This window comes from Chiloscyllium plagiosum, chromosome 11, assembly GCF_004010195.1.
Source record: "Chiloscyllium plagiosum isolate BGI_BamShark_2017 chromosome 11, ASM401019v2, whole genome shotgun sequence".
Taxonomy (NCBI): domain Eukaryota; kingdom Metazoa; phylum Chordata; class Chondrichthyes; order Orectolobiformes; family Hemiscylliidae; genus Chiloscyllium; species Chiloscyllium plagiosum.
The window spans coordinates 72,619,762-72,642,197 of NC_057720.1; the positions used below are offsets into that span (position 1 = coordinate 72,619,762).

At 41.9% G+C, this 22,436-nt stretch overlaps 1 protein-coding gene across 2 annotated transcripts in view; it reads left to right on the forward strand.

Annotated features, from left to right (window-relative positions):
• Window positions 1-22,436, forward strand: part of kcnt2 (potassium channel, subfamily T, member 2) — a 689,705-nt gene that overhangs the window by 231,287 nt on the left and 435,982 nt on the right. For both annotated transcript variants that reach the window (XM_043699803.1, XM_043699804.1), the window contains exon 3: window positions 21,094-21,173. In XM_043699803.1, the coding sequence (XP_043555738.1) occupies window positions 21,094-21,173 (80 nt within the window). The remainder of the gene's footprint in view (window positions 1-21,093; window positions 21,174-22,436) is intronic.

Here is a 22,436-nt window from a genome sequence, read left to right on the forward strand (position 1 = left end):
GGGCAGAAGTAGTGAACACGGCAGTAGAGGGGGCGGAAATCGCTGAACGTGTGATGTCAGCGATGACATAGGGAGTGGAAGTGATGTCACGTATGGTGCATGAGGAATCATGTGGGGCGGAAGTGGCTGTGGAAGTGGCCATGATGGGGACGGAAGTGACGTCATCGATCACCATGGGGATGGTAGCTGTACCAGCCACATGGCTAATGCTGTCCGAGCAGTTCCAGAGGCCGGGGGAATAATCTGGAATGTTTGAGGAGCACTGGATATGGGGGTGGGTGTATAAAAGTTTGTTGTACTTACAGTTTTTGATGTTTGAGATGGTGTTGAAATACTGTTTGTTGAGAGTATCAATTCTTCTTAGAATATTAGTACTGAGTGGGTCCTTTGCCACAGTGCCAGACACGCCTTTAATGTAGTTATTTTGTTAACCTGTTCAGCCACGTGTTTGAAGCAGTTGGGACTTGAACCTGTACCTTCTCCCTCCAGAGGTAGGGACACTCCACCATTAGAGCCCTCAGGTTCTGATTTTACCCTGGTCTTCAGATGTGGGAAAGACTCTGAAAGGAATCAGCCCAATTTGACAGGAAGCGAAGTTGGAAAAAGTAGGAGAGCTCACAAAGGGATGTTTAGAACTTGCATGATCTATCATCCCATCACTGCCATTTTAGATAGATTAGATTACTTACAGTGTGGAAACAGGCCCTTCGGCCCAACTAGTCCACACCGCCCGCCAAAGCGCAACCCACCCATACCCCTTACCTAACACTACGGGCAATTTGGCATAGCCAATTCACCTGACCTGCACATCTTTGGACTGTGGGAGGAAACCGGAGCACCCAGAGGAAACCCACGCAGAATGTGCAAACTCCACCCAGTCAGTCGCCTGAGGCGGGAATTGAACCCGGGTCTCTGGCGCGGTGAGGCAGCAGTGCTAACCACCATGCCGCCTTCTTGTATCTTAAATCCTCCCAATCTCATTCCTGCTGATTTACCTGAAATTCCGCCTTCTTGTATCTTAAATCCTCCCAATCTCATTCCTGCTGATTTACCTAAAATTCCGCTCCCCAATGCAGTGGATTGAGCAAGACAAAACAGTTGAGAATGTTTGAAACATGCCTGAAGCTGAAGTGTTTAGATGCGAGTCCACTGGCTTTTTCCTGTAACAGAACACCCTCCTGGATCCTTCCTGGAGAATAGGTAAAGCATTGGCGCAAACCCCGATGTGGGTATTTCCTTGTTTTTCAAGGAAATTAGTTTCAAGGAGGAGTTGATCTGGCTGTCTCAGAGGGAATGGTACATGCGGAATATTGACAAGGGAAGGGTAAGGGAATATCCATCTGTTGATGGTAAAGAAGAATGTATTGTAGGTGCCCTCAACTAAAGCTAGTCCTTGTGTACCAAGTTCTGAATTCACTAAAGAAAGATAAATAGTTTTGAAGTTAAACATTTGCAGTTTTACCAGAATTACTCTAGTTTGTCATCTGCATTCATTATCACAACTAATCTAAAAGCAAATTTATGAGATTCTAGAAGATGACGAAAGATGATTATCTGAAGGTAGGGCTAGACTTTCCAGCTGCTGTGGAGATGCAGTTGAAGTTGGTGTATTGGGAATGTTGAGGAAATTACTGAGTCTGAGACTTTGAGTCTTGTTTCAAGAAGCTTTATTCTTCATGAATTCAGAGAAGCTGCCACAGTCATCACCGTCTCACAGCACTCTCCCAAGCTGAACAATCAGCCTATACTTATACAATGATACAAACAACTTTGCTTGCATTCCACATTCAAGTAATGTTGAATACAATAATTCAAGATAAAGATAAGCACAATGTAGGCTCTCCCTGTGTTCTTTGATGTTGCTCAAGGACAGAGAACTAACAAGCTCAAGATACACTCCCTATATTTCATCAAACTATACTTACACAACCTCAGTGTTTATCTCCAGCAGTATTTTTTCACTACACTGCGAGCCTGAGAGCCAGGTCACCTGTTACCTTGGTCAAGTATCCCATCAGGCAGCATTATGCCACGTTCTTACTCCTTCCACAGGGAAAGTAATAGGGGATTCCCATTAGACCATAAGACATAGGAGTGGAAGTAAGGCCATTCGGCCCATCGAGTCCACTCCACCATTCAATCACGGCTGATGGGCATTTCAACTCCACTTACCCACATTCTCCCTGTAGCCCTTAATTCCTTGTGACATAAAGAATTTATCAATCTCTGCCTTGAAGACATTTAGCGTCCCGGCCTCCACTGCACTCAGCGGCAATGAATTCCACAGACCCACCACTTTCTGGCTGAAGAAATGTCTCCGCATTCCTGTTCTGAATTTACCCCCTCTGTAATTCTAAGGCTGTGTCCACGGGTCCTAGTCTCCTCGCCTAATGGAAAAAAATTTCCTAGCGTCCACCCTTTCCAAGCCATGTATTATCTTGTAAGTTTCTATTAGATCTCCCCTTAATCTTCTAAACTCCAATGAATACAATCCCAGGATCCTCAGCTGTTCCTCGTATGTTAGACCTACCATTCCAGGGATCATCCATGTGAATCTCCGCTGGACACGCTCCAGTGCCAGTATATCCTTCCTGAGGTATGGGGACCAAAACTGGACACAGTACTCCAAATGGGGCCTAACTAGAGCTTTATAAAGTCTCAGTAGCACAACGGCGCTTTTATATTCCAACCCTCTTGAGGTAAATGACAACATTGCATTCGCTTTCTTAATCACAGACTCAACCTGCATGTTTACCTTTAGAGAATCCTTGACTAACACTCCCAGATCCCTTTATACTTTGGCTTTATGAATTTTCTCACCATTTAGAAAGTAGTCCATGCTTGTATTCTTTTTTCCAAAATGCAAGACCTCACATTTGCTCACATTGAATGACTTCCCAATGCACTTCCCATTAGGATGACTTTCCAAAGCATTTCTGCATCTGGGGCCTGTCCCAGGGGTTTACTGACAGATTCAATACTGCATCCAATCTGCGAGTGCCACATTCGAACACCTAAAGATGAGAGTCTTTGATCACCATGACGGCTGTGCTGATGCCAGGACCCTTGTGTGTAAGGCAAACATTCTTCCAGCTCTTCCTTATGGCTCTGAAACCTGAACTATGTATAGACCCTGCTTCAAGAAATACCATCAGTGCTGTTTGAGACAGCTTCTCTGTGTAGCTTGGGGCTCTGTGAAAATTCATTATCACTTGAGCAGCTCTGAATAGCTAAGGCTCAGGAAGTCCTAGGAGAGTGAGAGTGTGTAAGAGGATCACGAGGAGGCGTGTATTGTAGGTCAGCATCACTGTGAAGCTGGGCACAATGACTATAAGGCCAACTGGAACCAGCAAATTCTTTCAACAGGGGAGAAAAGGGGGATGAACAGCGATAGCTGGATAAATAAATACCTGAGGAGTGGGGTCAGTCAGAGCAAATGTGGAGCTCCAGAGGTAATGATATGATTCAAAAATTGACCTAAGTTTGGCTGCTCAGGTACCAGAACTGAGTAAGTAATATCTGCAAAGAAGTAAAGTACTTGCTTTCTGTAGTTGTAGTCTGCTTGGAATAGAGGATGGGAGACAAAGTGGATTATCAGTTCCTGGGTTATTGTCTTAGTTGATTTGGTCAATAAGGTTTGAAATGGTGGGAGAACTCTGTCCCATGGATTGCTCTTCCAGCACTATGTGGGGAATCAGCGACCCTTCCAGTTTCCATCGTGACCATGTATACAGGAAGTGTGATTAGCTCCAGCTCCTGATTTGCCACATGGACCATCTGAAGCTGCCGATGGACTTACTGTGGAGGATCCAAGAGGCTGAGGATGTTGTGGATATCGTGGATATCATGTTTAGTGAGCTGGTCACACCATCAATAAGGGCTACACAGACAGAGAAGAGTTGGCTGACCACCAGAAAGACAGGCAAGTGCAAGGGTCCCCTGTGGCTGTTCCCTCCTCAAGCCGATATACCATTTTGGAGACTGCTTGTTGAGTGCTGGGACAGCAGCAGCAGCCAGTTCAGTGGCACAACGGCCGGTTCTGTTGTGCAGCAGGTAAAGTCAAAATGTAGGCGAGCGGTGTTGTCAGGGTCTGCAGTCAGCGGCACAGGTTGGCATTTCTGTGGTTATAAGTGAGACTCCAGGATGGTGGTACCATGGCCAAGGATGTCTCTGAATGGGCACAGGACAGTCTGAAGAGGGGAGGGTGAGCAACCAGAGGTTATCGTCCATGTTAGTCCTAATAGCAATTCAGCGGAAAGACAGATGAAACAGATGAAGTCCTGCAAAGGGAGTTCAGAGGTAGGAAGTTGAAAAGCAGGACCTGGAGGATTGTAATTACTTCCTTTGCCATGTACCAGTGAAGCTAGAAGTAGGAAGATAGTACAGTTAAATACGTGGCTAAAGAGCTGGCAGAGAAGGGAGGGCTTCAGGCATGTGGATCACTGGGATGTCTTCCATGGCAGGTGGGACCTGAACAAGAAGGATGGGTTACATCTAAACTGAAAGGGCAGTATCATCCTGGCAAGGAGATTTACTAATGCCACTCAGGAGAATTTAAACTAGTATGGCAAGGGGTTGGGAACCAGAAACATAGGTCAACAAGTAAAATGACTGAGGAAGAGTCAGAGACTTAGGACAGTAAGACTAAGATGAAGTAGAAACTGGGGGAGGTTACTGAGCATGGCAGGACTAGTGGTTTGAGGTGTATTTATTTTAATGGGAAGAGTATGACAGGTAAAGCAGATGAACCCAGAGCTTGGATAATACATCCAAGTAGCTATTATAGAGACTTGGTTGAGAGAGGGACACGACTGGCAACTTGATCTTCTGGGACTTAGATGCTTCAGACAAGATAGAAGGGAATGTAAAGAAATGGGGAAGTTGGGTTACTGCGAAGAAAAAATATCACGGCTGTACAGAGGGAGCACTTGGAGTGCTCATCCGGTGAGGTCATATGGGTGGAGCTCAGGAATAGGAAGGGTGCAGTCACATTGATGGAAATGTGCGACAGGCTTCCCAATAACCAGTGGGTGACAGAGGAACAGAAATGTGGACAGATTATGGAAAAATATAGAAACATGAGGGTGGTGGTAGAAGATCTCAACTTCCCCCACATTGACTAGGAATCGTTTAGCGCAAGAGGTTTGGATGGGGGGAGTTTGTTAGGTCTATCCAGAACAGTTTTTTGAAATAATAGGGAAGGGGCCATACGAGACCTTGACATAGAGTCAAAGAATCATAGAGATGTACAGCATGGAAACAGACCCTTCAGTCCAACCCGTCCATGCCAACCAGATATCTCAACCCAATCTAGTCCCATCTGCCAGCATTCGGCCCATATCCCTCCAAACTCTTTCTATTCATATACCCATCCAGATGCCTTTTAAATGTTGCAATTGTAACTAGCCTTCACCACTTCCTTTGGCAGCTCATCCATACACACACCACCCTCTGCATGAAATACTTTCCCCTTAAGTGTCTTTTATATCTTTCCCCCCTCACCTGAAACATATGCCCTCTAGTTATTGTCACTCCCACCCCAAGGAAGAGATTTTGTCTATTTATCCTATCCATGCCACTCATGATTTTGTAAACCTCTATAAGGTCACCCCTCAGCCTCTGATGCTCCAGGGAAAACAGCCTCAGCCTATTCAGCCTCTCCCTATGGCTCAAATCCTCCAACCCTAGTAACATACTTGTAAATCTTTTCTGAACCCTTTCAAGTTTCACAATATCCTTCCGATGGAAAGGAGACCAGAATTGCACACAATATTCCAAAAGTGGCCTTAACCAATGTCCTGTACAGCTGCAACATGACCTCCCAACTCCTGTACTCAATACTCTGACCAATAAAGAAAAGCATACTAAATGCCACCTTCACTATCCTATCTACCTGCGACTCCACTTTCAAGGAGCTATGAACCTGCACTTCAAGGTCTCTTTGTTCAGCAACATTCCCTAGGACCTTACCATTAAGTGTATAAGTCCTGCTAAGATTTGCTTTCCCAAAATGTAGCACCTCGCATCTATCTGAATTAAACTCCATCTGCCACTTCTCAGCCTATTAGCCCATCTGATCAAGATCCCATTGTAATCTGAGGTAACCTTCTTCACTGTCCACTACACCTCCAATTTTGGTGTCATCTGCAAACTTAGTAACTATTCCTCTTGCGCTCACATCAAAATCATTTATATAAATGACAAAAAGTAGTGGACCCAGCACCGATCCTTGAGGCACTCCACTGGTTACAGGACTCCAGTCTGCAAAGCAACCCTCCACTACCACCCCTGTCTTCTACCTTTGAGCCAGTTCTGTATCCAAATAGCTAGTTTTCCCTGTATTCCATGAGATCTAACCTTGCTAACCAGTCTCCCATGGGGAACCTTGTCGAATGGCTTACTGAAGTCCATATAGATCATGCCCACCGCTCTGCCCTCATCAACCTTCTTTATTGTTTCTTCAAAAAACTCAATTAAGTTTGTGAGACACGATTTCCAATGCACAAAGCCATGTTGAGTATCCCTAATCAGTCCTTACCTTCCCAAATACATGTACACCCTGTCCCTCAGGATTCCCTCCAAACACTTGCCCATCACTGATGTCAGGCTCACTGGTCTATAATTCCCTGGCTTGTCCTTACCTCCTTTCTTAAACAGTGGCATCACGTTAGCCAACCTCCAGTTTTTAGGTACCTCATCTGTGACTAATGATGATACAAATATTTCAACAAGGGGCCTAGCAATCACTTCCCTCGCTTCCCACAGAGTTCTAGGGTACACTTGATCAGGTCCTGGGAATTTATCCACTTTTATGTGTTTCAAGACATCCAGCACCTCTTCCCTGTAATACAGACATTTTTCAAGATGTCACCATCTATTTCCCTGCATTCTATATCTTCTATGTCCTTTTCCACAGTAAACACTGATGCAAAATACTCATTTCGTATCTCCTCCATCTCCTGCAGCTCCAAACAAGGGCTACCTTTGAGGGGCCCTATTCTCTCCCTAGTTACCCTTTTGTCCTTAATGTATTTGTAAAAACCTTTTGGATTCTCCTTAAGTCTATTTGCCAAAGCTATCTCATATCCCCTTTTTGCTCTCCTGATTTCCCTCTTAAGTATACTCCTCCTGCCTTTATACTCTTCTAAGGATTCACTCGATCTATCCTGTCTATACCTGACATATGCTTCTTTCTTTTTCTTAACTATACCCTCAATTTCTTTAGTCATCCAGCATTCTCTGTACCTACCAGCCTTTCGTTTCACCCTGACAGGAATATACTGTCTCTGGACTCTTAACATCTCATTTCTGAAGGCTTCCCAGTTTCCAGCCATCCCTTTACAAACATCTTGCCTAATTTCTTGCGTAATACTGTCAAAATTGGCCTTTCTCCCGTTTAGAGCATCAACCTTTAGATCTAGTCTATCCTTTTGGCATTTCTGTGGTTATAAGTGAGACTGCGCACAGGACAGTCTGAAGAGGGGAGGGTGAGCAACCAGAGGTTATCGTCTGTTTTAAAACTAATAGATTTATGGTCTTGAGGAAAGAGGCTGATCAGGCGATCAAAGTTTCAGTGGGGGAGCATTTTGGGAACAGTGACTATAATCCTGCAAGTTTGAAGTAATTTATGGATAATGATAAGAGTAATCCTTGGATGAAAGTACTAAATTGAGAGAAGGTATAACTATCACGCTATTAGGTAGGCACTGTGGAATGTAGATTGGGGGCAGCCATTTGAGGATAAATCCACATCTGGCATGTGGGGATTTTTCGCAGCGAGTTGATCAGAGTTGATGACCCAAGATGTTCCTGTGGAAATGCAGGATAAGGATGGCAAGATTTGGGAACCTTGGATGACAAGATAAATTGAAAGCTCAGTCAAATAGAAAAAGGAAGCATAGGTAAGGTTTAGGAAACTGAAGACAGACAGAGCCTTCAAGGAATGCAAAATGTTCACAAGGATGTTGCCAGGGTTGGAGGATTTGAGCTATACGTAGAGGCTGAATAGGCTAGGTCTGTTTTCCCTGGAGGCTGAGGTGTGACCTTATAGAGGTTTATAAAATCGTGAGGGGCATGGATAGGGTAAATAGGCAAGGTCTGTTCCCTGGGTGGGGGTGTCCAGAACTAGAGGGCATAGGGTTAGGGTGAGAGGGGAAAAATTTAAAAGGGACCTAAAAGGCAACTTTTCCACGCAGAGTGTGTTGCGTGTATGGAATGAGCTGCCAGAGGAAGTGATGGAGACAAGTATAATTACTCCATTTAAAAGGCAACTGGATAAGTATATGAATAGGAAAGGTTTGGTGGGATATTGACCTGGCAAATGGGACTAGATTCATTTAAGCTATCTGGTTGGCATGGAAGAGGTGGACCAAAGGGTCTGTTCCCATGCTGCATATCTCTATGATTCCATGAATGTGAAGGTAGCAGGAAAGAACTCAAACAAGGAACTAGAAGGGCTAAAAGGCAGCATGAAATGGCTTTGACCTCAGGATTGAGTAAAATCTCAAGGCATTTTATAGATATTTAAGGAGCAAGAGGGTGAGCAGAGAAAGAGTGGATCCACCTAAGGACAAAGGAGGGAATTTATGCATGGAGGTGGAGTAATGTGTGAGGTCCTTAATGAATATTTTGCTTTAATATTCATAAAGGGGAATCACATGGTGCATGGTGAGTCTCGGGAAGGTTGTGTTGATATTCTCGGGCATGTCAATATAAAAAAGGAGGAGGCCATAGAGTCATAGAGATGTACAGCATGGGAACAGATCCTTCGGTCCAACTCATTCATACTGGTCAGATATCCTAACCTAATTTAGTATTTGCCAGCACTTGGCCCAGATCCCTCTGAACCCTACCTATTCATACACCCATCCAGATGCCCTTTCAATGTTGAAATTGCACCAACCTGCACAACTTTGTCTGGCAATTCATTTCTTACACATACTGTCCTCTGCATTAAAAAGTTGCCCCTTAGATTTCTTTTAAATCTTTCCCCCTCACCCTAAACCTATGCCCTCTCATTCTGGACTCCCCACCCTAGGGAAAAGATCTTGACTATTTACCCTATCCATGCCAGTCATGATTTTATTAACGTCTATAAGTCACCCCTCAGCCTCTGACGCTCTAAGGAAAACAACCCCAGCCTGTTCAGCCTCTCCCTAGAGCTCAAATACTCCAACCCTGGCAACATCCTTGCAACTCTTTTCTAAACCCTTTCAAGTTTCATAACATCCTTTCTTGGGTATTTTCAAATGCATAAAGATAGACAAGTCCCCAGGACCTGATGGCATCTATCCCAGAATGCTGAGGGAAGTCAGTGAGGAAATTGCTGTGGCCTTCTCCAAAATCTTTATATCCTCTTCAGTCATAGAGGTCCCAGAGGACTTGAGAATAGCCATCATAAGAAGGGCAAGAGGGATAATTTGGTAAATTACAGGCTGGTGAGCCTTCCATTAGGGATAGGGAAATTATTGGAGAACATAATTAGGGATAGAATTTACTCACATTTAGAAAAATTTAGATCTATTAGTGATAGACAGTGTAGCTTTGTGTGGGGAAGATCTCACAAACTTGATTGAGTTTTTTGAAGAAGTGACAAAGATGATTGATGAGAGCAGGGCGGTAGGTGTTATCTAGATGTAAAAGCAAGGCCTTTGACAAGAAGCCTCATGACAGGCTGATACAGGAGGTGAAGTCACATGGGATTCACAATGAGCTGGTAAGAAGGAAACAGAACTACCTTCCTTGAAGATAGAAGATAGAGATAGCAGTGGAAGGGTATCTTTCTGACTGGAGATCTGTGACCAGTGGTGTTCTGCAGGGATTAATGTTGTGACTCCTGTTGTTTGTAATATACTTAAATGATTTGGAGGAAAATGAAGGTGGTCTAATTATTAACTTTGTGGATGACAAGAAGATAGTGAGCTGTGGATAGTGAGGAGGATTGCCAGAGGACACAACTGTTAGGCTAGAGACTTGGGGGAGAAATGGCAGGTGGAATTTAATACGGACAATTGCATGGTGATGCATTTTGAAAAATCTAATGTGGAAGAGAAGTATAAACTAAATGGCAGAATTCTTCAGAACATCAACATACAGAGGGATCTAGGTGAACAGATCCATAGTTCCCTGAAAGTGGCAATACATGTAGATAGAATGATCAAGATGGCATATAGCACGCTTGCTTTCAGAAGTCAATGCACAGAGTGTAAAATTTGGCATGTCATGTTGCAGATACATAGAACATCAGTTGGGCCACATTTGGAATATTGTGTACAGTTCTGGTCTCCACACCTGACGAAGGAGCAGCACTCTGAAAGCTAGTATTTCCAAATAAATCTGTTGGACCATAACCTGGTGTTATGTGATTTTTAACTTTGTCCACCCCAGTCCAACACCAACACCTCCACATCATAACACAGAGTTAACTAACATGGCATAAGCCATTGTCTTGCAAGATGAAAAGCTCCAATAATGGAGCATTTAGCATCCTGTGCTTTATCAATAGGGGTAAAGTAATCAAAAGCAAGTAAGTCACATTATCCTGCGTAGAACATTAGCTTAGCCTCAACTGGAGTATTGCATTCAGTTGGGTCACACTTTAGGAAAGATGTGAAAGTTTCTCTACCCTAGAGAGCTGTGACAGCTAAATCTTTGAATATATTCAAGGCTGAGTCAGACAGATTTTTAACTTTATGGGAGACAAGAATTAAGGAGGGACAGGTAGCAAAAATGGATTTGAGGTCAAGATCAGATCAGTGGTGAACTTCCTGAGTGACTGAGCAAGTTCTAGGTATGACCCACACCTACTTGTTCTCATGTTCTTGTGTTCTGAAGTAGGGTACATCAAAGTGATATTCATGATGTTGTTCATACGGATATAATAGAATGCAAACATTAATAACATGATGCCAGCTACTAAAAAGGCAAATCAAAACATCTACTTTCAATTTACCAAAGTACATCAAAGCAAGTGAAGTGCTTTCAAAGGGATATTGTAAAATCACATTTATAGAACCTAATTACTTTAGGAGTAAGTTTCACTGCTGTCTCCCTACACATTATGTGGCTTTCTACCATTAAATGTGTATTGCAAACAGCAAATAAAACAAACGCTGATGTTGCTTAGTACCAGTCCATGTATTAACTAAAAATAAATAGAAGCAGAGTAGATTGAAAACGAAAATATTTGACCCACTTCAGGGAAAAGACTTTGTCTGTTTATCCGATCCATGCCCCTCATGATTTTATAAACCTCTATGAGGTCACCCCTCAGCCTCCGGGACTCCAGAGAAAACAACCCCAGCCTATTCAGCCTCTCTCTACAGCTTTAATCCTCCAACTCTAGCAATGTCCTTGTAAATCTTTTCTGAACCCTTTCAAGTTTCACAACATCCTTTCGATAGGAAGAAGACCAGAATTGCACGCAATGTTCCAATAGTGGCCTAACTAATGTCCTGTACAGCTGCAAAATGACCTCCCAATTCCTGTATTCAATGTTGTGACCAATAAAGGTAAGCATACAAAACGCCGCCTTCACTATCCTATTTACCTGTGACTCTACCGTTTCGGGTGAGAGGGGAAAGATATAAAAGGGACTTAAGGGGCAACTTTTTCACACAGAGGGTGGTGCCTGTTGGAATGAGCTGCCAGAGGAAGTGGTAGAGGCTGGTACAATGGCAGCATTTAAAAGGCATTTGGATGAGTATCTGAATAGGAAGGGTTTACAGGGATGTGTGCCAAGTACTGGCAAATGGGATTAGATTAGTTTAGGATATCTTGTCAGCATGGACGATTTAGACCAAAGGATCTGTTTCTGTGCTGTACATCACTATGACTCTATGACTCTAAGTGATTGCGATATCTTATTTTAATTTTAGTCCACTGTTTATAACACACTTCATTTCTACACACCTATTTTTGGGATACTGATTTTTTTTAAAAAGAGTTTTGCAAAACAACTGGGTCTGGCAGCATCTGTGGAGAGTGAAAAGTTAATGTTGTGAATCCAGTGAGTCTAGTGACCCTTCTGCAGAATACTGGAGTCGAAACATGAACTCTGTTTTCTGTTCGCAGATGCTGTCAGACCTGCCAAGTTTCTCCAGCAATTTCTGTTTGTGTTCGTTTCAGATCTCCAGCGTCCGCAATCCTTTAAAGTGAAAACAAGAGGTTCTGGACATCACAGCAGGCCAGGCAGCATGGAGTGAAAGCAAGCTAATGTTTCAATAGATTACTCTTCATTAAAGTTGGAGTGAAGTGTGGAGGGGGCAGCATTTATGCAATAGTGGGTGGGGCGGGGAAGGCAGTTTGAGTACTGGGGGAGAATGGATGTCGATAATGTAGATTAAGTGATCGGAATATGAGAACGGCAGAATAATGGTGTGTCTGACTGCTAGACTGTGAAGAACTAACAGTCCCATTGGGGTGGGGGGGAGGGGAGAGAGGGTGACAGAGAATGCAAGAAGTAAAGCTAAATGATAGGAAAGGAATGGGTTCACAGTCTGAAGGTGTTGAGCTCAATATTGAGCCCAGAAGGTTGTAAACTGCCTAGTTTGAAGATGAGCTGTTGCTCCTCCCCCCGTTTGCACTGTGATTCGCTGGAGCATTGTAGCCTGCCGAGGACAGGCAGGTGGGCAGGATGCTGTGTTAAAATGACCAGTTTTTAGGGGAAGTGAAAACTTTGTGAAAATCCAGAGTCATTCATGAGTGTTGCAGTGGATAAAATATCCCATGTTGACCTTAAACTCTGACTTTCTAAGCAATTTGTATCATGTCAGGTTCCTACACAAGTATATTCTGTAGATGTTTAGAGTACTAAGAAACAAAGAATTACCAGTTAGGTTTTAAAGCATTGGTAGTTGAGGGTATTATAGGAGTGATTTCTGTAACAGGAATAAACTAGTTAACTGTTGGCAGCTTAACACTTAAGCCCATGGTAGGAATATGTCCAATATCCTATTACGTCTCCAGTGCTTGCTAATTGCCATTGGTAAAGATTAGCCAGAAAGAGAGAGAGAGAGAGAGAGAGAGAGTATGTGCTTTGGTGAAAACTTGAGCGTTTTCTACCAAAGAAATACTTTAATCAGAAAGTTGACAACTTCTAATGACAATTGTGAAGTTTCTTTGACATTTAAAAATTGCACAATGTGTTTTAAACCTTTCAAGCAGTTTCATGTATCTGTAGGAAGAGCTTGATGATGTAGAATCTGTGTGTGAAAGACTTCCAAGATTCTTCCATCTTTCTTGGATTCTCGACAGCAGTCATGATACTGGAACCCTGCAACTTTCTGATAAGAGACACCTCTTTTAGCTTTATCTTCCAGCGCCTGACATAATATGAGCTCTAAAGATGTTTTTCAACAAACAGAATTAATTGAGTGAAGCAAACTTGAATTAATATTGATTGTTCTGAAAATTTAATTCTACTTGTGAATTTTCTATTTGTATTGAGAAAAGGCATACTCCATAGTACCTTTTCAATAAAGCACTACAACTCTAAACATCAGTTATTTTTCCATTTCAGCTTATCTCTGGCAAAAGAAACTTATTTTGTGGGGAGTGGGAGGAAATAATTTCTCTATCCCTATTGCAAAAAAAGTGAAGAAAGAGTCGGTGAGAGAGATGAATTGGATGGTTCTTTCTAATAGCCAGCACAGACCTGATGAGCTGAATGGCCTCATCTGTGCCATCTTTAATTCCAACAAGCCACCACTGTGGTGATTGAATTCTAGATTTAAGCCTCCATTCTGAGACCAATTTGTAATAAATCTAACAGTCAACAGCATGCTAGATGCAAATGCAATACAAGGTGAGGAAGGTGATGATGGAACAACTTCTATTCTCACAGTGTTAACATTAAATTACTAGTTGTTCAGTTTTAGCTCCTCATTTTGCAATTAAAGTGTTTTTCTTAACTAAGGAGTGACAATGAAGTGTTTCGATCAAAGTGCAATTATTGAGGACAATTGGCTATTATCTGCAGTTTATAAAGCAACATAAATATTGATTGATCAAAGTTTAAAGAAATATTTAATGAGGCATAATTGGTTCCATATAGCAATGCTACTTCTCATTTGAATCACTGGACTCAGAAAAACTGAGAACTTTTTGTTTAATCTTCACTCATGCTGTAACACTATACAGATATAATATTCAATTTTTACATTTTTCCAGGGTTGGTAACTATGATAAGGAAAAAAATTGACTTGTTTCAGACAATTTAAAAAGAAGCCAGCTAAAACTGCAGCATTTAGTGCTATCATTCACTCCTAGCAAATGCTTGTTTTCCTTTTGACACGTTTAGATCATAATAATTGAAGAGATGGTGTTAAAACCTGTCAGAACAGGCATTAAATGGACAGCACAGAAAATAAATAAGGCAAGTTCGAAATGGCTCAATAATCTAATCAGTCATGAGGCCTGGAAGTGTTTGGAATCAGTGCCAAGGATACAGAGTTTATGGCAACAGCCAATGATGGTTTCTGTCTTCAGTGTTTAGCTGGAGGGAATTGAATCTCATCCTGAAATAGGTGTCAGATAAACTAGTCCTACCTTTTAAAAATGATGCAGATAGCACCTAGTGACATTTTAACCTATACTCTAAACTAACGGATTCACAAGATATACGCAAAAAATAGGACATGGCTTTTGAATTGAGATTCGATCATAGGTGACTCAGTGGTTAGCACTGCTGCCTCACAGTGCCAGGCACTTGCATTCAATTCCGGCCTTGGATGATTGTGTATGTGGAGTTTGCATGTTGTCCCTGTGTGTGCGTGGGTTTACTCTGGGTGCTCCAGGTTCTTTCCACAGATGTGCAGGTTAAGTGGGTTGGCCACGGTAAATGCGGGGTTACATGGATTGGGTGGGATGCTATTTGGAGGGGCGGTGCAGGCTTGATGCACTGTAGGGATTCTATGTTTTGTTATCGCTCCATGAGATGTAGCAAAAATAAATAATGTACTTCAACACTTGTTCAATAAGTCAGCAAGGATTAAACTGACTTGCACCCACTTTTATAAACCAAGACCTTGTTTTCAAACTCTCCATTCCAGGATAGAACTGTAGAATCCCACTTCAGGGAAGAAAAAAGATAGAGAGAGAGATGCTTGATCTCTGGCCTCTTCTACAGATGGTTGTGTAAAGGATTGGTCAGCTGAACTGCAAATCAAATCTACCATCTTCAATAAGAAATTTGTTCCCTTTGTACAGGCATCATAGCAACCCTGTTTCAGTGAAACCTCCTGCAGGCAGCTCAATAATAAACCAATCCAGTGTATGAGTTATTAGTGTCTCTCTGAGGTGTTGGGTGATTTCCTGGAGTCGAACACATCTGGTATGGGAGAAGAACAACACTGATGTGCCTGATATTCCAGTTAATTTAATGACATCTCAAATAGTTTATGTTCCTCACTGGGAGTTAATATTTTGTGAGCTGAGTCTAAATTCATAGCAACATTGGAATATAAATTGAACCAAAGTTTCTACCAACTTAGCAGAATAGACATAAATTTTCAAGGTTACTGTGATATTTGATACATATGTTGTGTTTTTTTTAAATAGAAAATGATGCAATGAGAGTTTCACTTGCAAAAGTTGCATTTGTTCCCTGTGACAGTATGAGATGTTATCTAAAGTAAGTTGTGCTACAGATCTAAATGAATGATGATACTTGTTTGAGGGACAGACTAACCTACTTTTGTTACTACACATCAGAAGCGCATCCTTACTGTGCCCATCAACTTGAACTGCTCGTTGTGGTTTTAACTTGCATTTCTAGCTTGTCACACTATCATCCTGTTGAGGCTTGTAAGGATGGTGTCTTTTTATTTTAGTTGTGGGCTGAAATGGGGAAGAACTGACTTTTTTAAAACCAGTATTTTAAAGGATTGCTTCATCTTTTTCAAAGCCAGTAACCTGACCCTCATGGCAAGCATTGTTTAAATAGCTATAAGAACAAGCAGTAATTGAAGTTTGGATTGTTGTTAAATTGGAACTGAGGGCTTCTGTACAGATGCAGTTGGGTGAAGTAAGAAGTTGATTGGTCTTGGGAGTAATCACCAGTTACATATGAAAAAAGCTATTTGCCTGCCACAACCATGTGATTGGTTCTAAATTTAGGTTTGCTCGCTGAGCTGGAAGGTTCGTTTTCAGACATTTTATCACCATACTAGGTAACATCATCAGTGAGCCTCCGGATGAATCACTGATGGCATGATCCACTTTCTATTCGTGTGTTTAGGTTTCCTTGAGTCGGTGACGTCATTTCCTGTGGTGAGATCATTTCCTGTGGTGATGTCATTTCCTGTTCTTTTTCTCAGGGTATGATAAATGGGATCCAAGTCAATGTATTTGTTAATAGAGTTGCAGTTGGAATGCCATGCTTCTAGAAATTCTCATGCATGTCTCTGTTTGGCTTGTCCTAGGATAGATGTGTTGTCCCAAAGTGGTGTCCTTCCTCATCTTACATACAGATAAGGAAGAACGCCACTTCAACTGGGACAACACATCCATCCTAAGACAAGCCAACAGAGACATGCACAATAATTCCTAGAAGCATGGCATTTCCCAACGGAACTCTAGCAACAAACACATTGATTTGGATCCCTTTTACCACCCATTGAGAAAAAGAACAGGAAATGACATCTCTGCAGGAAATGATGTCACCAACCCAAGGAAACCTAAACACATAAATAGAAAGTGAACCATGCCACCAGTGCTTCATCCGGAAGGTCATTGATGATGTTACCCAGTATGGTGATGAAACGTCTGAAAATGAACCTTCTAGCTCAGCGAGCAAACTTACATCCACAACCTCAACCTGAGCTACAAATCTTCTCAAAACTCGATTGGTTCTCAGATATTTGAACAGCTTGGGGCAGGGAACAAGAGAGGTGATTTGATCCCGACAGATCAGGAGCTGTCTTTCTGTTCTCTACATCAATAACTTCTTTGCATGTGAAGAAAACCAGTTTGACATTGCTTCAGCACTTGTTGCAAGCTGTGACTTTGACCTGATAAGGTGAACCAGCCACCTTGTATCTCTTGCAAACCAGTGGAAGCATCTGGAGAAAAATGACTAAAAAGCTAGGTTCTGGCCAGCAGAAGAATAGTCTGTACTTATATTTAACTCTTCAACTTCTGTGATGTCTCTGAGAGTAGCAGGGCTTGATTTCCTGTGTGCCATCCCACTTACACTTTGCACAGTGTGCTCTTTTTAAAGGCGTACTGTGATGATTTCTTGAAGATTAAATTGCAAAATCCTCTTTTCTCTCATTCCTTGGAATAGCAGCTTCCAAAGTACCCTGGATCCTGGAAAAGTCCCAGCAGATTGGAAAACTACAAAATGTACAATGCCTGTTTAAGGAAAGAACAGAAAGCAGGAAATATACATCAGTTGACCTAACTTCTGACATTGACAAAATGCTGGAATCCATTAGTAAGAAAGTAGTACCATGTTAATTTTTAAATAAAAATCCCAAGTAGAGTCAAAGTGGTCTGTGAAAGGACAACCATTTTGACAAATTTATTTGTGTTCAAGCATGATGAATGTGTGGGAATGAGTTGATGTGAAAGATCACTTACAGCGTAAATGTTACTATGTGAGTTAGGAGCAGAACATACCAGGGACATGTGGGACAGTACGCTAGCTCAGTGGTTAGCACAGCTGCCTCACAGCACCAGGGACCCAGATTTGATTCTTGTGTGATTATCTAGGTGGAGATTGCACATTCTCAGAGTCATAGAGGCATAGAGATGTACAGCACAGAAACTGACCCTTCGGTCCAACTTGTCCATGCCGACCAGGACCCAATCTAGTCCCACCTGCCAGCACCCAGCCCATACCTTTTCTATTCATATACCCATTCAGGTGCCTTTTAAATGTTGCAATTGTACCAGCCTCCACCACTTCCTCTGGCAGCTCATTCCACACATGTAGCACCCTCTGTGTGAAAAGGTTCCCCCTTAGATCTCTTCTATATCTTTCCCCTCTCACCCTAAACCTAAGCCCTCTAGTTCTGGAAACCTCCCCACCCCCCTGGGAAAATACTTTGTCTATTTACCCTATCCAAGTACCTCATGATTTTATAAACCTCTATAAGGTCACCCCTCAGTCTCCGATGCTCCAGGGAAAACAGGCCAAACCTGTTTAATCTCTCCCTAATGCTCAAATCCTCCAACCCTGGCAACATCCTTGTAAACCTTTTCTGAACCCTTTCAAGTTTTGCAACATCTTTCTGATAGGAAGGAGACCAGTGTTGCACGCAATATTCCAACAGTGGGCTAACCAAAGTCCTGTACAGCTGCAACATGACCTCCCAACTCTCAATACTCTGACCACTAAAGGAAAGCATTCCAAACACCTTCTTCACTATCTATCTACCTGCAACTCTACTTTCAAGGAGCTATGAACTTGCGCTTCAAGGTCTCTTTGTTCAGCAACACTCCCTAGAATTTAACCATTAAATGTATAAATCCTGCCAAGGTTTTCTTTCCCAAAATGCAGCACCTCACATTTATCTGAATTAAATTCCATCTGCCACTGCTCAGCCCACTGGCCCATCTGATCAAGATCCTGTTGTAACCCGAGGTAACCACCTTTGCTGTCCACTACACCTCCAATTTTGGTGTCATCTGCAAACTTACTAACTATTCCTCTTAAGCTCTCATCCAAATCTTTTATATAAATGACAAAAAGTAGATGACCCAGCACCGATCATTGTGGCAATTCACAGGCCTCCACTCTGAAAGACAAACCTCCACCACCACCCTCTGCCTTCTACCTTTGAGCCAGTTCTGTATCCAAATGGCTAGTTCTCCCTGTATTCCATGAGATCTAACCTTGCTAACCAGTCTCCCATGGGGAACCTTGTCGAATGCCTTACTGAAGTCCATATAGATCATGTTCACCGCTCTGCCCTCATTAATCCTCTTTGTTACCTCTTCAAAAAACGTAATCAAGTTTATGAGACATGATTTCTCATGCACAAAGCCATGATGACTATCCCTAATCAGTCCTCACCTTTCCAAATACATGTACATCCTGTCCCTCAGGATTCCCTCCAGCAACTTGCCCACCACTGATGTCAGGCTCACTGGTCTGTAGTTCCCTGGCTTTTCCTTACCACCTCCCTTAAATAGTGGCACCATATTAGCCAATCTCCAGTCTTCCAGCACATCATGTGACTATTGATGATACAAATGCAAATATCTCAGCAAATGGCCCAGCAAACATTTCCCTAACTTCTCACAGAGTTCTAGGTACACTTGATCAGGTGCTGGGGATTTATCCACTTTTATATGTTTCAAGACATCCGACACCATCTCTGTAATATGGACATTTTTCAAGATGTCACCATCTATCCCTACATTCTATATCTTCCATGTCCTTCTCCACAGTAAACACTGATGCAAATACTCATTTAGTATCTCTTCCATCTCCTACAGCGCCATACAAAAGCTGTGTTCCTGATCTTTGAGGGACCCAATACTATCCCTGGTTACCCTCTTGTTCTCAATGTATTTATAAAATCCCTTTGGATTCTCCTTAATTCTATTTGCCAAAACGATCTCATGCCCGGTTTTTGCCCTCCTGATTTCCCTTTTTAAGTATACTCCTACTGTCTTTATACACTTCTCAGGATTCACTTGATCTATCCTGTCTATACATGACATCTGCTTCCTTTTTCTTAATGAAAATCTCAACTTCTCTAGTTATCCAGCATTCCCTATACCCACCAGCCTTTCCTTTCACCCTAACTGGAATATACTATCTCTGGACTCTCGTTATCTCATTTTTGAAGGCTTCCTATTTTCCAGCCATCCCTTTACCTCCGAACACCTGCCCCCTATTTGCTTTTGAAAGTTCTTGCCTAATACCATCAAAATTGGCCTTTCTCCAATTCAGAACTTCAACTTTTAGATCTGGTCTATCCTTTTCCATCACTATTTAAAAACTAATAGAATTATGCTCACTGACCTCCAAGTTCTCTCCCACTGACACCTCAGTCACCTGCCCTGGCTTATTTCCCAAGAGTAGATAAAGTTATGCATCTTCCCTTGTAGGTACATCCACATACTGAATCAGAAAATTTCCTTGTACGTACTTAACAAATTCCTCTCCATCTAAACCTTTAATACTATGGCATTTTCATGGGTTTCGTCTGGGCACTCCAGTTACCTCCCACAGTCCAAAGATGAGCATTTTGCGTAGATTTGCAATGCTAAATTGTCCATAGTGTCCAGAGATGTGTAGGCTAGGTGAATTAGCTGTGATAGATGCAGGGTAAGAGGATAGGGTGTGCCTAGGTGGGGTGCCTCTTCAGAGGCTGAATTGTCTCTTTCTGCACTGTAGGAATTCTATGATTTGATGATTCTTAGATATATTAGCATGAATTGGGGATAGGGTAATTAATAGAAAATGGAAAGTCTGGACATTTTTAGGTAGATTATCTTTGGACAGCCGCAGGGTTCAGTGTTAGAGTTTCAAATATTCACATTATAACTTATAAAGTGAAACGTGATTTTAATGAAATGTTTATTGAAGGGTGAATGCTTCAATGTGTGATGTCTCCCATTTAAGACAGAAATTAATAAAGAATTTCTTCTGTCATTAATCTTTGCCTGCTGAAGGTGGAGAATCCCAATGAACGTTGAGCATTGTATATATTCATGGCTGGATAAGACAGACAAATTTTTGATTGAAAAGGGATTTGAGGATAGTGGGTGGAGCAGGCGGGACAGTGGAGGTAAAGCTACAATTGGATCAGCATGGTCTAATTAAATAGTAGAAAAGGTTATAGGAACCACTGGACATACTCCAGTGCTGATATGTGTCAGTGAATCAGAACATCCTGTGGTGATGTTGCTCCATTAGGTCACAATACAATCTATTTTGACCAGTGATTGTTTGGAATTTGTGCAGACAAAAATCATTATCTGTGTTCAAATGTATTCACTTATTTCAACTATTATAAATCCAACCATGGTTCTGTGAACGTTACTTACATAATTATTTTTCTTGTTTTTGTTTTAAAATAGAAAGAGATTAATTCCAAGTATCTGAAAGTTGTCTGTTCTGTTTTGGTTCATCCACAGGGTACAAGTCGAATTTTATGTGAATGAAAATACATTCAAAGAACGTCTCAAGCTGTTTTTCATAAAAAACCAAAGGTCAAGTAAGTACCTTCCAATGATTACTATCATTTCTGTAGCTGAGCTTGAAGGAAATCATACCTTTGTGCTGACTTTGCTCAAGACAGGATGAAATGAAACTTTAGAGGCTCTGAATACCTAACTTTCTTTGGATTATTCTTTAGCTGTTCTAAAAGTGGCTAACATTTTCATACCTTGTCCCCCAAGATCTTGCAGCTTGCTGCTTCCTTTTCACCCTGACAGACAGTAATAGATGAGAATAACTCCCCCCTCCTATTTATTTCTCAGCCCCCTTGGGTTGCCCCTACATTCCTGATGAAGGGCTTATACCCAAAACATCGATTGTCCTGTTCCTCGGATGCTGTCTAACAGGCTGTGCTTTTCCAGCACCACACTTTTTGACTCTGATCTCCAGCAACTGCAGACCTCACTTTCTCCTCCAAGGTTAACTAGTAGCCAGCACTGCTTATGACTTAACGTCAATTGTAAAACAAGACGTGAGGGGGATACAGGATGTGATTGTAGCCTCTGGATGGGAATGCAAGTCAGGCCAGTTCCTTTCTTTGGAAACTCCAGTTGGTCAGCTCTGCCCTCTTGGGGGAGACACCCAATACCCACTGCATCCAGAACTTGGACGACATGTAATAATCATATCAATCCTTTGAAATAGATATCAAAAAATGCACTCTAAAAATCCATTCTAGTAGTCAGTGACAAAACACAAGCGTGCATATTTTTAAAAATGATTCTGACCCAATGCAAATGAAAGTTTAAATCCATTCATGTGGTCAAATTCTTGTAAAAACTGGTGAACTTTGCTTACATCAAAGAGAGAGAATCATTTGACAACATATCAACCTGCTGAAGAAGATTTCTGCAGCTCTTAAAACTCAATCAGTTGTTCATAATGGAAACCATGACAGATTGTGGACAAAGAAGCTCGTTGACACTTCAAGAAAAGATGGCTTTTTCTTTCAAAGCTGTGGTCAGTCAAAATAGACCAGGAGTAGGTGTCTTTTTTTGTTTAAGGGGAAGCTGCAAACCCTTCTCCTTAAATTTAAAGGGCTTTTAAATCACTTTAGATCATAACATTGTAGTTCCCGAGGACTGTTTTCTAGTCTTGAATGCATTATAGTACTTTCCCCAGTGAAAAGAAAGTGCACATGTGAGAACTTACAAAAAGCTTATCAATTAAATGTCAAATAATCTGTGCAGGGCAGAGTTCTATGGTCAATCTTTGCATTGAAAATGTATCTAACTAATAAGGCAGTAACTTATATGATGCT